At 48.2% G+C, this 12,128-nt stretch overlaps 1 protein-coding gene across 3 annotated transcripts in view; it reads left to right on the top strand.

Moving 5' to 3' along the window:
- Nucleotides 1-7,187: 7,187 nt before the first annotated feature.
- Nucleotides 7,188-12,128, top strand: part of WHRN (whirlin) — a 103,723-nt gene continuing 98,782 nt past the window's right edge. For all 3 annotated transcript variants that reach the window (XM_030920260.1, XM_010370494.2, XM_010370493.2), the window contains exon 1: nucleotides 7,188-8,508. In XM_030920260.1, the coding sequence (XP_030776120.1) occupies nucleotides 7,891-8,508 (618 nt within the window). In that variant the 5' untranslated portion in view covers nucleotides 7,188-7,890. The remainder of the gene's footprint in view (nucleotides 8,509-12,128) is intronic.

Raw genomic sequence — 12,128 nt, 5'->3', positions numbered from 1 at the left:
GCCAACAACCAGGAAAAAGGTGGGCCTTCAGTCACACTGTCAGAGAGATGGACTCTGCCATCGACTGCATGAGCTTGGAAGTGGAACCTCTCCAAGTGAAGATTTCAAATGAGAACAGAGCCCTGCCAACACCTTGATTGCAGACCTGTGAGATCCTGAGCAGAGGAAGAGAGGAACCGACTAACCCATGCCCTGACTCCTAACTCATGGAAACTGTGATGTAATAAATGCATATTGTTTAGGCAATCAAGTGAGTAACAATTTGTTACGCAGCAATCAGTTACTAATATACTATATTACAGCACACAGCCGGTATTATTCTTTATATGTTACTACCAATTGAATGAGAGCCATGAGAACAATGACTAGAGTTCAGCTCTTTCAGCCCACACACGGTACCTGGCACATAGTAGGCACTTGATAAACTGTTTATTTTTTATTTTTTTATTTTTTATTTTTTTTTGAGACGGAGTCTTGCTCTGCCGCCCAGGCTGGAGTGCAGTGGCCAGATCTCAGCTCACTGCAAGCTCCGCCTCCCGGGTTCACGCCATTCTCCTGCCTCAGCCTCCCGAGTAGCTGGGACTACAGGCGCCCGCCTCGTCGCCTGGCTAGTTTTTTGTATTTTTTAGTAAAGACGGGGTTTCACCGTATTAGCCAGGATGGTCTCAATCTCCTGACCTCGTGATCCGCCCGTCTCGGCCTCCCAAAGTGCTGGGATTACAGGCTGGAGCCACCGCGCCCGGCCTAAACTGTTTATTGAATGAAAAAGATGAATAGGTTTTTAAGGTTCCACCTGGCTTTGAAAAAAAGATTATAATTTTAGGATGTTGAAACATCATTTACTGTGACCTTCATAGAAGGTCAATGAGAATATCATATTTCCAAAGAATAAAGAAGAATGCAGACAGAAAGCATTCTTCTGTAACAGTTATAGGTTCTTTGACACAATTTGCCAAGTAGTTGGGCACACCGGGCCCTGTAAATGTAATAACAATGTCTGTCAAGTGTCTTTGAAGATGGTCAAAGTGAAAAGCAAAACTCACAAAACTGGCTGAAAGGCAGCTAGGACTATTAGTTGCTATTTGAAACCCAGAGACAAAGAGACATTAAGAGCCACAAACCAGTCAAAGGAAGAGTCATCAGTCAGTTTTGGAGCCAGGGACAGTAGTCTCAATTTGTATCAGCCCAGAACTCCCAGAAAATGTTTCATACCACCCTACCCCTGTCCTCCTCTTCCTCCTTTCCCCTACCTCCTCCTCTGTTATAGAAACATAAACATAATCCTTAGAGCAAGAGAGGCCTGCAGACCACCACCTCCAATTCCCTCGTTGTACAAATGGGAAGACTGAGGTTGGAGAGAATGAACTTGACCAACACTATACGGAGGGTCTGAGCCCTGGTTCAAGTGATTCTCCTGGTTCAAGTGATTCTCCTGCCTCAGCCTCCTGAGTAGCTGGGATTACAGGCACATGCCACTATACCTGGCTAATTTTTGTATTTTTAGTAGAGATGGGGTTTCTCTATGTTGGTCAGGCTGGTCTTGAACTCCCGATCTCAGGTGATCCACCCATCTTGGCCTCTCAAAGTGCTGGGATTACAGGCATGAGCCACCACACCTGGCCAAGCTCTTTTTTCTTTTTTTTTCTTTTTTTTTTTTTAATAGATGATAAAACTGAGGCTCAGGGAGATGATGTGATTCCTCCAAGGTTAATAAGCAGGGATTATTTAACCAAGTCCCTCTGCAGTACTGACCATGGTGCTCTGATGCTGAAATGGGTTGGAGGCTGAGGCTCAGAAAAGAGGATGCCAGCTGGGAAGCCTTGCCTGGGACCCTCACCTCACACCTCACAATGACTGCATCCAGCCACCCATCATCACATTTGACACACACAATGAGACAGCTCCTGACTGTCAGCTCCAGGAGGGCAGGGACCATGGCAGTCTTGCTCCTGCTGAATCCCCAGAATGTAGTCTGGCAGAGCAGAGGGACCTAAGTGCCATCTGAATAAATGAATGGAGTGAATGCATGAATGGATGCCCCAGTGAACCATGCTGATGTGTACATGGCGAGGATGATTTTGCTAGGGGCTTCTCTAATCAGAACAGAGCTGGTGTTGGAGTGAGTGTCCCAGTGTAACCAATACCTAATCCCCTGATTTAAGATGCTCTTAACAGACTTCGTAGCAATCGGATTACAGCACAGCATGCCTGATAAGGTCTCTTCCACTACTCTGCCTCTTTCCAGCCCACAAATCAGCTCCGTGCAATTCATTTTGGCTATCATAATAGTCTGCTATTTCCCCCAAAGCTGTATAAGAGAAATTGGCATCAATTCCACCTGTCTTACTATAAGATGCAGTGAGAGTACAGACTTTGGAGAAACAAACTCATAGCTTGGACACTCAGTTTCCTCATCTGTACAGTGGAGGTAATAATAGTATTCTTTTCACAGGATTCTGGGGATTAAGAGAAACAATGTCTATAAAGTGCTTAGCCCTCAGGAATCACTTAACATATTTTCCTTGAGGAAAAAGCCTGGGACAGGCACCACTGGCTACTGGCAGGGCTATGAGCAAGACAGCAACCTTCTCTGGCCCCTGAGTGTCCCATACGTAACACAAGAGTCGGAGAGGGAGGAGTCTAAGGAACCATTCAGCAAATAGTTACTGAGGAATCTACTGTGTGCTCATCCTTGGGCTGAACACTGGACACAGAGAGATAAAGGAGCCGTGGTCTCGCCCTTGAGGTGCTCCTGTGGGGTAAGAGCTTTGAGAAGTGTGTCAAGCATTGTAGGAGCACCTGGTATGTGCAAGGCATATTGAAAAACACTTTCCATATAAAAGCACAATCAACATTTGCAATAACACTGATGACAGCACCACTGTCCTTGTTTTAGAGGTAAGGGAACTCAGGTACAAAAAACCCTCCGTGATTTGCCCAAGGTCACAAAGGTTATGAATAACAGAGATGGGGTTTGAACCTGGAGACTAGCTCTGTGCTCTAACTCCCTTTCTTGCACAAACACAATACGATTCTCCATAATGATGAGACAGACTCAGGAGATTATACTTAGGCCAAGATAAATACCAGTATCTCTCCTCTTTTCCTGATATTTTTGTGCTTTCTCTTTTTCTCGCCTCTCTTTTATCTCCCTGCACTTCCATCAATATTGTCTGCATTATCTACTACTCATAGAGGCAACTGCTTCTCTTTTCGTTGCTGATATCATTCCCACCGGCATTGCAGGGATGAGGAAGGTTGTGGTCCTGGAGCGTGAGTGATAACTCCAGTTGCTAACATCCTTTCTCCAGGGATCCCAGAGCTGGGAAAGGTTCCTCGTGACAGCCAGCATTAGATAACCTTGAGCCTCTTCTTTCTCCTGCAATCAGGCTGAGAACCCTGGGGGGTCGCCAGATTCTCTCCATCTCTCCCAATGACATCTTCTTGACTAAACCCCTATTCATTCCTTCCACCACAAAATGTCAGCTTATGAAACAGCAATCGTTTGCATGTGGCTTGTTTTTAACCTTTGATATTCCCAGTCAAATTTTCTAGAGAAAGTGACCCTCGTATCATTCCCATCCATGGGAAAATGTGGTCCTCATGCCAGCCCCAGCAGAGATACTGAGACAGTTCAGCATTTCTGAGCCAAACATTAGGGGGATCGCACAGCATAGGGGTTCAAAGTAGGAGCTCTGTGGCCAGACTGTTTGGGTTGAAGTCCCAACGCTTCCATTCACTACTTTTGTAAACTTGGGTATGGTTACTTCCCTATGTCTCAATGTCCTGTTTCACCAGGATTATCATGAGGATGGTGGTGATGATGATGGTATCTCCCTTACAGAGTAGTGGGAGGATAGCATGAGTTAAAATACAAGTGTTTAAAACAGTTTGACACTCAATAAACATTAGCTTTATTTTTCTGTATATCCCATGGCAAAGGCATCTCAAATTCATCTCCATTGCTTTTAAAGGTATATTCCAGCGGATAAAAGGAAAGGAAAGACACTCCCAATGACTATGAAATATTTAATAGCAAAAGGCTTTTTAAGATTGCCATAACAAAGAGGGAAAATAACTAACAACTCAGTGTTACTCTATGAGTTGCAACATGTTTTCGTTTGTTGCACAGAACATGAAACATACAGGTTGCAGTTGTCTTCTGGGGAGGCAGGATGTTTGGGAGCCTTATTTTACAGATGAAAGGTGAAGCCACTTGCTGTGGGTTCACACAACTAGTTAAAGGGAAGCTCTGAGACTGGAATAATGGTTTTCTGCCTGGTATCCAGAGTGCAGCTCAATTTCTTGGTTAAAACCAACACACAGGAACTAAACCACAGGCCTGCCGTGGTGACTCACATCTGTAATTCCAGCACTCTGGGAGGCCAAGGCGGATGGATTGCTTAACCCCAGGAGTTCGAGACCAGCTGGGCAACATGGTGAAATCCTGTCTCAATGAAAAATACAAAAAATTAGCCAGGCATGGCAGTGCCAGCTAACCAGGAGGCTGAAGTGGGAGGATCCTGTGCCTACTGGTGGAGGCTGCAGTGAGCCATGATCATGCCCTGCACTCCAGCCTGGGTGACAGAATGAGACCGTCTAGAAAACAAAAAAGAAAAAAGAAAAATGCCCAACACAATTTACTCTTCTTCCTTCTGTCTTTTCAACTGCTCCAGTGTGTTCAAGTTTCCAGGAACATTCCTAAGGGAAGGGCATTCACTGGCCAGAGCTGGGGAGCATTAATGAACAATTAAAAGTGGCTTTGGTGAAGAAAGCAAACGGAAGCCTGCTGTGTGCCTGGGAGAATAATATTTTCCCTCTGAAGAGGGCAGTATGCAACCAAGGCCAGGTTGTGTACTCAGGTTTTTCTCCCAGGTCTTGCAGTGCAGCCCTCAGAAGCCGAAGCATTTCAAAGAGCTCATTTCTGAATGACAAACATCTTCATACATGAAATAGGATTCTGGAGGTTTGAGCACAGTCATACACTGCCTCTTGCCTGAGGGGACACAGTGCAAACTGATTCTAAGGTGGTTATGCAAGATGGATGGAAGAAGCTCCAACGATTTCTTTTTCTATCATCTGCCCTCCCAAATCATCCTCTATGAAATTAAACAATAGCACAGCATCTCAGATGGTCTCTGACGTTTGCAGAAAAAGTGTTTCTTTTTCTACTACGACTGCATGCAGCCTGGTTTCTGCTGCCTAAAGCAAAACACCTCCTCGAAAACATCCTTAGCACAGAAATAAAATGTTGGGACTGCGGATCTTAGCTCCTGGGATACATTTATCAAGCCAATCACAGTAATTGTAATTAAAACACAAACTAAGTGAAAGCTGAGCATGAAATACATTAGCAGGAAACCTGAACTGCATACAATTAAGCCTTGCTTGGTGGCATTTTGAGGTATGTCATTGATACATTTCTGGGGTGGAGAAGATTGATTTTTTTTCTTAAACATCTTGGTCTAGTTGCATGAAAGGCTTCAACGTCAGTTACAAAGGAGGAATGAGGATACACACTATTAACTACTAAACTTACAGCTGTAAGACAGATGTCCAAAGGTAGCCTAATTGGCTATTTTTTAAAAAATCTTCCTCAGACATGCTGTTAAATATGTTTATTGGGCATTAATTTAATCTAGGTCTACTTTAGGGAAGTAAAGAATTGAAGATCTTTAGGGAAAATACAGCTTCCATTCCTAGCCTCAATGCATTAAGTCAACGGTGTTGAAAACCTTTCCACTCTTCCCCACTGTCTAGAGAAGTCCATTCTTCTTAGAGGTTCTTCATTCAGGTGTCGCTTCTGCAGTAAAGTCCTTACCATATTCTCCTCTCCTAAACCTGGCTCCCTCGGCCATTACAACACTTATCACTCTGGTTTTTAACTCTATTTATTTGATCTTTCTCCCCTGGGTCTCCAGCACCTAGCACATGACCTGGCACAGAGCAGATGATTCAAAAACGTGGAATGAAGAGCAACCAAATAAATAAACGAATGAATAAATGAATGATCTATCCTTCTGGGTCCACCACAAACCAAATCCTCCAGGTAATCGTCCATCTTGCCCTACACTGGATAGAAGTCAGCTGGCTCTGCAATGGAAATCCTGGAAGAGATTTCGGAAAAATACATAGGAGAGTAGCTTAGGAGAGGCAGCTCAGGTTGGAAGGGATGTGTGTGAGGTAGAGGTGTGTGTGTCTGTGTGTGTAGCACTATGAAGCTCCCCCTTAGAATAAAAGCACACGGCTTTTACTTAGATCTTATTTGGGGGATTGGGTGGGTGATGACAGACTCCAGGGCACACCTGAGTGTATCTTCCCATTTTGCCTAGGGATGGGAGAGCATAGAAGAGTTTTTCTCCAAGTCACTTCAAATATGCATATTTTTAATTTCTATTTTGAGATTGTAGATCCAAATGCAGTTGTAAGAAATAATACATAGACATCCCATGGACCGTTCACCCAGTTTCCCCCCATGCTGACACGATGGCAACCAGGACATTGACATTGATACAATCCACCCACCTTACTCAGATTTCACCAGTTTTATATGCGCTCATTAGTATGTGTGTGTGCGAGCGTGGGGTGTACACTTTATATAATATTTCTGAAAGTGGCTTTTCCCTCGCAATGGAGACTGGGAAGGGGTCCAGTCTGATCCATCCCTGCCACGGAGTTGGCTCCGGCAGACAGCAGTCTCTGCTTGTATTCGTCTCTCGCACACAGTAGGTGGCCAACGACCGTCCACGTAAACCCTTGAACTTGTCATGTCAGGGCGCGTTCAGGAGGGGAGCGCCACACACTGTAAGGAAGAAAACTGAGACTGAAGTGCCCAGTATTTTGGAAGCAAAAATCAAACAAACAAAAAACTTGACGATTTCACCCCCGAATTGTGAATTAGCTAGCTGGCTAATTGCTCCAAAGCGATCCTGGTGCCGGCACTCGCTGCCAACGCCGAAAAACGCAGTTTCTGAGCCCCGCTCCCGGCTCTGCAGGTGGGGTAGGGGACGCGGGAGCTCCTTCCATCCCTACCCCCGCGTTCACCCCTTTCTTCCCTGGGGCTGGACTGTTTCACCCCGTCTCCAGGCAACGGCCAGGCGCACCGGGCGGGACGTCATTTCCTGAGGAGCCCGGGGGGGAGGGGGCGGGCAGGAGGAGGGGCGAGGGGGCGGGGCCCGGGCCGGACTGGCAACGCGACGGCGTCGGAACTCGCTGGAAGACTCGGCCCGGGCTGCTCAACAGTTCGCAAAGTCCAGGCTCGCGGCCGCGCGGCGCAGGGGCGCGGAGGCTCCCCGGGCGGCTGCATCCCGGGGCTGCCCCGGGCATGCCCCGCACCCCTTGCCGGACGCCCGCGCGGCTTCACCGACTGCGACTCCCCGGACTACTCTGGAACTAGAGCGCCCTCCGACCCAACTTCTGACTTTGGGGTCCCCCAGCCCTAGAGGAACGGGCTGCCCGCCTGGGGGAGCCCCGGGCATGGTGTGACGGGGCGGTCAGGTCAGCTTTGCTGCGCCCCCCGACTCCAGCCACCCGTCAGCTCCGTGTCCTCCAGAATGTAGCTGCTGACTCTGCGCCCCCCGGACTCCAGCCGCAGTCTCCGCCACCTCGGGGCTCCAGCAGCCAACTCCTGTGTCTTTCAGGAACTCGCCGACGTCTCCGCGTCCCCTGGATTCCAGGTTCACGAACCCCGCCGTCTTCGCGCCTCCGGGACTCTAGCAGCGGTCTCCGCGACCTCCTGGGATCCAGCCACTGTATCTGTGCTCCCCAAACCCGGGCTCCAGCCGTCGTCTCCGCGCTCCGGGGGATCCAGCTGTCGCGCCAGTACCCGCGAGGACAGCGGCACACCCCACACCCCGCGCGCCCAGAGCCCGGCCGGGCCTCGGCGTGGAGATGAACGCGCCGCTGGACGGCCTGTCGGTGAGCTCGTCCTCCACCGGCTCGCTGGGCTCTGCGGCCGGGGCGGGCGGCGGCGGGGGCGCGGGGCTGCGACTGCTCTCTGCCAACGTGCGCCAGCTGCACCAGGCGCTGACCGCGCTGCTGAGCGAGGCGGAGCGGGAGCAGTTCACGCACTGCCTGAACGCTTACCACGCGCGCCGCAACGTCTTCGACCTGGTGCGCACCCTGCGCGTGCTGCTGGACAGCCCGGTCAAGCGGCGCCTGCTGCCCATGCTTCGTCTGGTCATCCCGCGCTCCGACCAGCTGCTCTTCGACCAATACACTGCCGAGGGCCTCTACCTGCCCGCCACCCCCCCCTACAGGCAGCCCGCCTGGGGCGGCCCCGACGGCGCGGGGCCCGGGGAGGTGCGCCTGGTGAGTTTGCGGCGTGCCAAGGCCCACGAGGGCTTGGGCTTCAGCATTCGTGGGGGCTCGGAGCATGGCGTGGGCATCTACGTGTCTCTGGTGGAACCAGGCTCTCTAGCTGAGAAGGAAGGACTGCGGGTCGGGGACCAGATTCTGCGCGTCAACGACAAATCCCTAGCCCGGGTGACCCACGCGGAGGCCGTCAAGGTAGGGCTGTGGTTTGGACAGGAGTATGGACAGAGTGGCACAGCTTTTTCAGTAACTCCATGCTGTGTGTCCTTAGGCGAATCACTTGGCCTTTCTGGGCCTTTTTTTTTTTTTTTTTTTAAACTTTAAAACAGGAATGTATAGCTTACAGAGCAAATAGCTGTCAGGCATTGGGAACGTAGTTTTGCACAAACAGACATGACCCTTGCCTTCGTGAGGCTTAAAGGCTAGTGTAGTCGATAGTATCAAATACTTGAGCAAATGTATGGTTACGATGTATGAAAAGGGCTGTGGATTCTTATGAGCAATAAAAGATAAAATCTCTGCTTGGCGTCATTAGGTGGCCTTTGCTGCTGCCATTCTGTGGGTGTTTTTTTCCCTGAAAGAAAGTTTTGTTAGCTCTTAAGTGGCCCGAGGAGGCCGTTTGCGTGATCCACAGTGCCCTGGCTTGACGTCGCTGTTTTTGGAACAGGCTGTGTATCCTGAAGCAAGTCATTTGCCCTCTCAGGACCTCTTATTCTCCACTTGGAAAATCGGGCCACTGGACCAAATAAGCGGTCCCTAACCTTTTTGGAAATGAGACTCCTGCCTGAATGTCAAAAATAAATTCCCCAGCCCCTGAGAGTATTTGTCCTCTCTGCCATCTGTTAATTGAGAAATACAACCTCATGACAACAAGCTTCCAGGGATTTAATCATGCTTTTTAAAGGAGTGTGTGTGCTCACTGATCTCACAGCCCAGGGCTACTGAAAACCAGCTGGAGTATGATGGATAGTGTTGGGTCCAGGGTGGATTCATGGATCCTTTGCAGGCATTTTTCCCCCTTTCCCCTTCCCCCACCTCGTTTATGTACAAGAAGTGAAGAGTTTGGGGGAAAAGGGACAATGACACATGCTCTGCTTCTGCAGAGAAATGCTTCTCAGGGGGTTGGACTGTTCTGTAAAACACCCCCCTGCCCCTGTTCCCCACCAGCGCAGGTGTTTTGAACTCCAGCTGAGGGCCTGCTGGCTCCTGGGAAACTCCTAGGCAGCAGAGGCCCATGGCCACTTCCTCCTGAGTGCCGTTCAGTGACCTGTGTCCAGGTGAGTCTTGAGCCATCTCCCTGGCTGTGCACCTGATGTCGGCTTCACTCATCTGCTTCCCAGCCCATCAACCCCTTTGAAGGAAGCCCTTGAGGCTTTCTGAAACTTCTTTGCAGCTTCTGGAAAAAGGCCGATCGGTTTATACTGTTCCAGGGTGCAGTGGGCAAAGCTCGTTGTGAGTTTCCATGCAACAATTCCTCTTCCCCCTCTATCAATCTTTTCCCTTTGTTTAGCATTCCATATATTTATAAAGAAGTAGTCCATTAGCCTTGGCCTTAAAAGGTCTGGAGTCCCCAGATGATAAATTTATGCACTAAAGATACTTGATGTAAATGATCATTTATAAATGTGGATTCAATTTTAGTGGCAATTTAAAAAGACTTGGGTAACTTAACGGTCACAAGGTGATAAGGTGCTAGGCTTTGGAAAGACTGTCAGTTACCTTGGTCATTCAAAATGCAGAGTGTCCCTTCCATTTGCACCCCAGACTCAGCCATGCCATAAGGGTCAAGCTTCTTGGCTATGAGTTTCAATTTACCAGCAGTGCTCCCGGCCTGCCACCCCTGCCCTCCCCCACCACCATTTCATTGATCCCGCTCCAGATCTTCTCTCTGAACCTCCCTCAACAACACCATGGTGCTGTTAAACTGTGACTCAGAGCAGCACCAGCCTTTAGCTCATTTATTTACTCTTGCTGCTTCCAGAGTAGAACCTAAACTCTCCATGTCATAGTTTTTGAAGCCTGAGAATAAACCCTTGCCAGCAAGGGAGAGGTTGATAGGAGCAGAGCTGTCCTTGAAGTGTGGGAGCCTGTGGCGCAGGAGCCTGTGTGAGCTGAGTGGCTCTGTCTCTTTACTGTCATTTTCCCAACAGAAGTGGCTACATTGGCAAAATGAGCTCTTGCCCCAGGGTCACCCCTCTTCTAGCCGTGGCAGGACACATAACCTGCCTGGCATGGACCCCTTTGGACCCTTCAGAAGCAACGGGCAAAATGATGACTGCTTTGTGTTACATTAACCCCAGGGGAAAAAGAGGACAGACTTTTCTTTGGTGGGTGGAATTTAAAACGGAGGAGGCGGAACTTAGTTCCTGAGGCCATGGCACTCCTCGTGTACTTTCAGGAACAGTTTAAAAGAACACCTGGAGAACTGTTGACACAGTTCCACAAAATTAAGAGCGAAAAGCCTCTTAACTGAGAGCCAGAAGAGGCCCCAGCTTTTCTACCAGGCACAGACTGCCCTTAACCAGCATTTCTCCATGGAGAGCCGTTCTTTGTAAACTGCAGTGCTGCGAGTCACCATGTCAGGGATTTTATGGTAAAGGTATATTACTGTTAACTGGACTTCACACTTCATTCAAATTTCACCAATTTTTCTGCCTGTGTCCTTATTTTGTTCTAGGATACCACACTGCATTTAGTAGAAGATGTGTTTTCAGTCTTAACGATCTTTATTTTTCTCCTGCTATGGAAGGTGGTTTGAGGGGGAGGAGATCCTCTGAGCTTCCCAAACAGAGAGATTCAGTGTGTGCGTGTGTAATAAAAATTAAATTAAGTTAAATTAAATTTTAGGAATCAAGTTACTTAAGAGTTTATGAATAAAGGAGGGTTGCAGCTTTTTAAAGAGTGGGTCGAGCAAAGTTTTTTCCACTTCTCTTTCTGATAAATCAAGCATCCATTGTTACCTGAAGCAGTTCAGTGAGGATTTGATACTATATCCATTGGGGCTTCCACCCCTCTCTTGAAACCCACTTGAGGAATCAGCAGTGACAAGTCCAGATAAGGCAAGTCATGTACTATTTGCAATTATGTTGAAATGTTTGAGTTTTGAAAAAATATCTTGAATGAACAGGAGCCAAACTAATAATAATAAAAAAGTAGACCTTTCAAAGGTTTTCAGCCAAATGTGCTTGATACATTGGCCACATTGATACACAGACCAGGGATGCTGCTTTAGGCCCTGCTGCATACTTCCTGTGTGACCTTGGGCAAGTCACCGACCCTCTCTGCATTCCAGGGTGGATGGGCCGGGAGCTGTCCAAGATCCCTTCCAGCTTTGACAGTCTGCGATTTGCTTGGTATGTGCTACACAGAAGGCATTTAGAATGTCTAATCTGATGTTTTCTTGTTCTTTTGAAATGGCTTTCATTTAAGACAGAATAAGGAAAGTTGGCTAAGGATTGGGAGATGAGGATCTTGGCACTCTTGCGTAGTAGCATCCTACTAAATCAGGAAATTGATGGGTTATACGTTGTACTGACGAGAGCTGGACTGCTGTCTCTTGACCCATGAACACCAACCCTGGTGCTATTTCAGAGCAAATGAGGAAACAGTAGGATTCTGGCACAAACAGCACTGCCCTGGGAGCATTCAAAATCAAATGCACTTGCTCACTTGCCTTCTGAATCTCCTGGTTACATGGGTAGCAGAACACAGGGTATCCGGGTACTGCTGAGATATGTACATATATGTGTGTGTTTCATCTCAATAAAAATTGCACAGTAGGTGCTTCCTTATGGCCTCAGCACCCCATGGGTAAA

Source organism: Rhinopithecus roxellana, chromosome 16 (assembly GCF_007565055.1).
Source record: "Rhinopithecus roxellana isolate Shanxi Qingling chromosome 16, ASM756505v1, whole genome shotgun sequence".
Classification (NCBI taxonomy): Eukaryota; Metazoa; Chordata; class Mammalia; order Primates; family Cercopithecidae; genus Rhinopithecus; species Rhinopithecus roxellana.
Note: the sequence above shows the minus strand (reverse complement) of the source record. Positions and strands in the feature narration are given on the sequence as shown.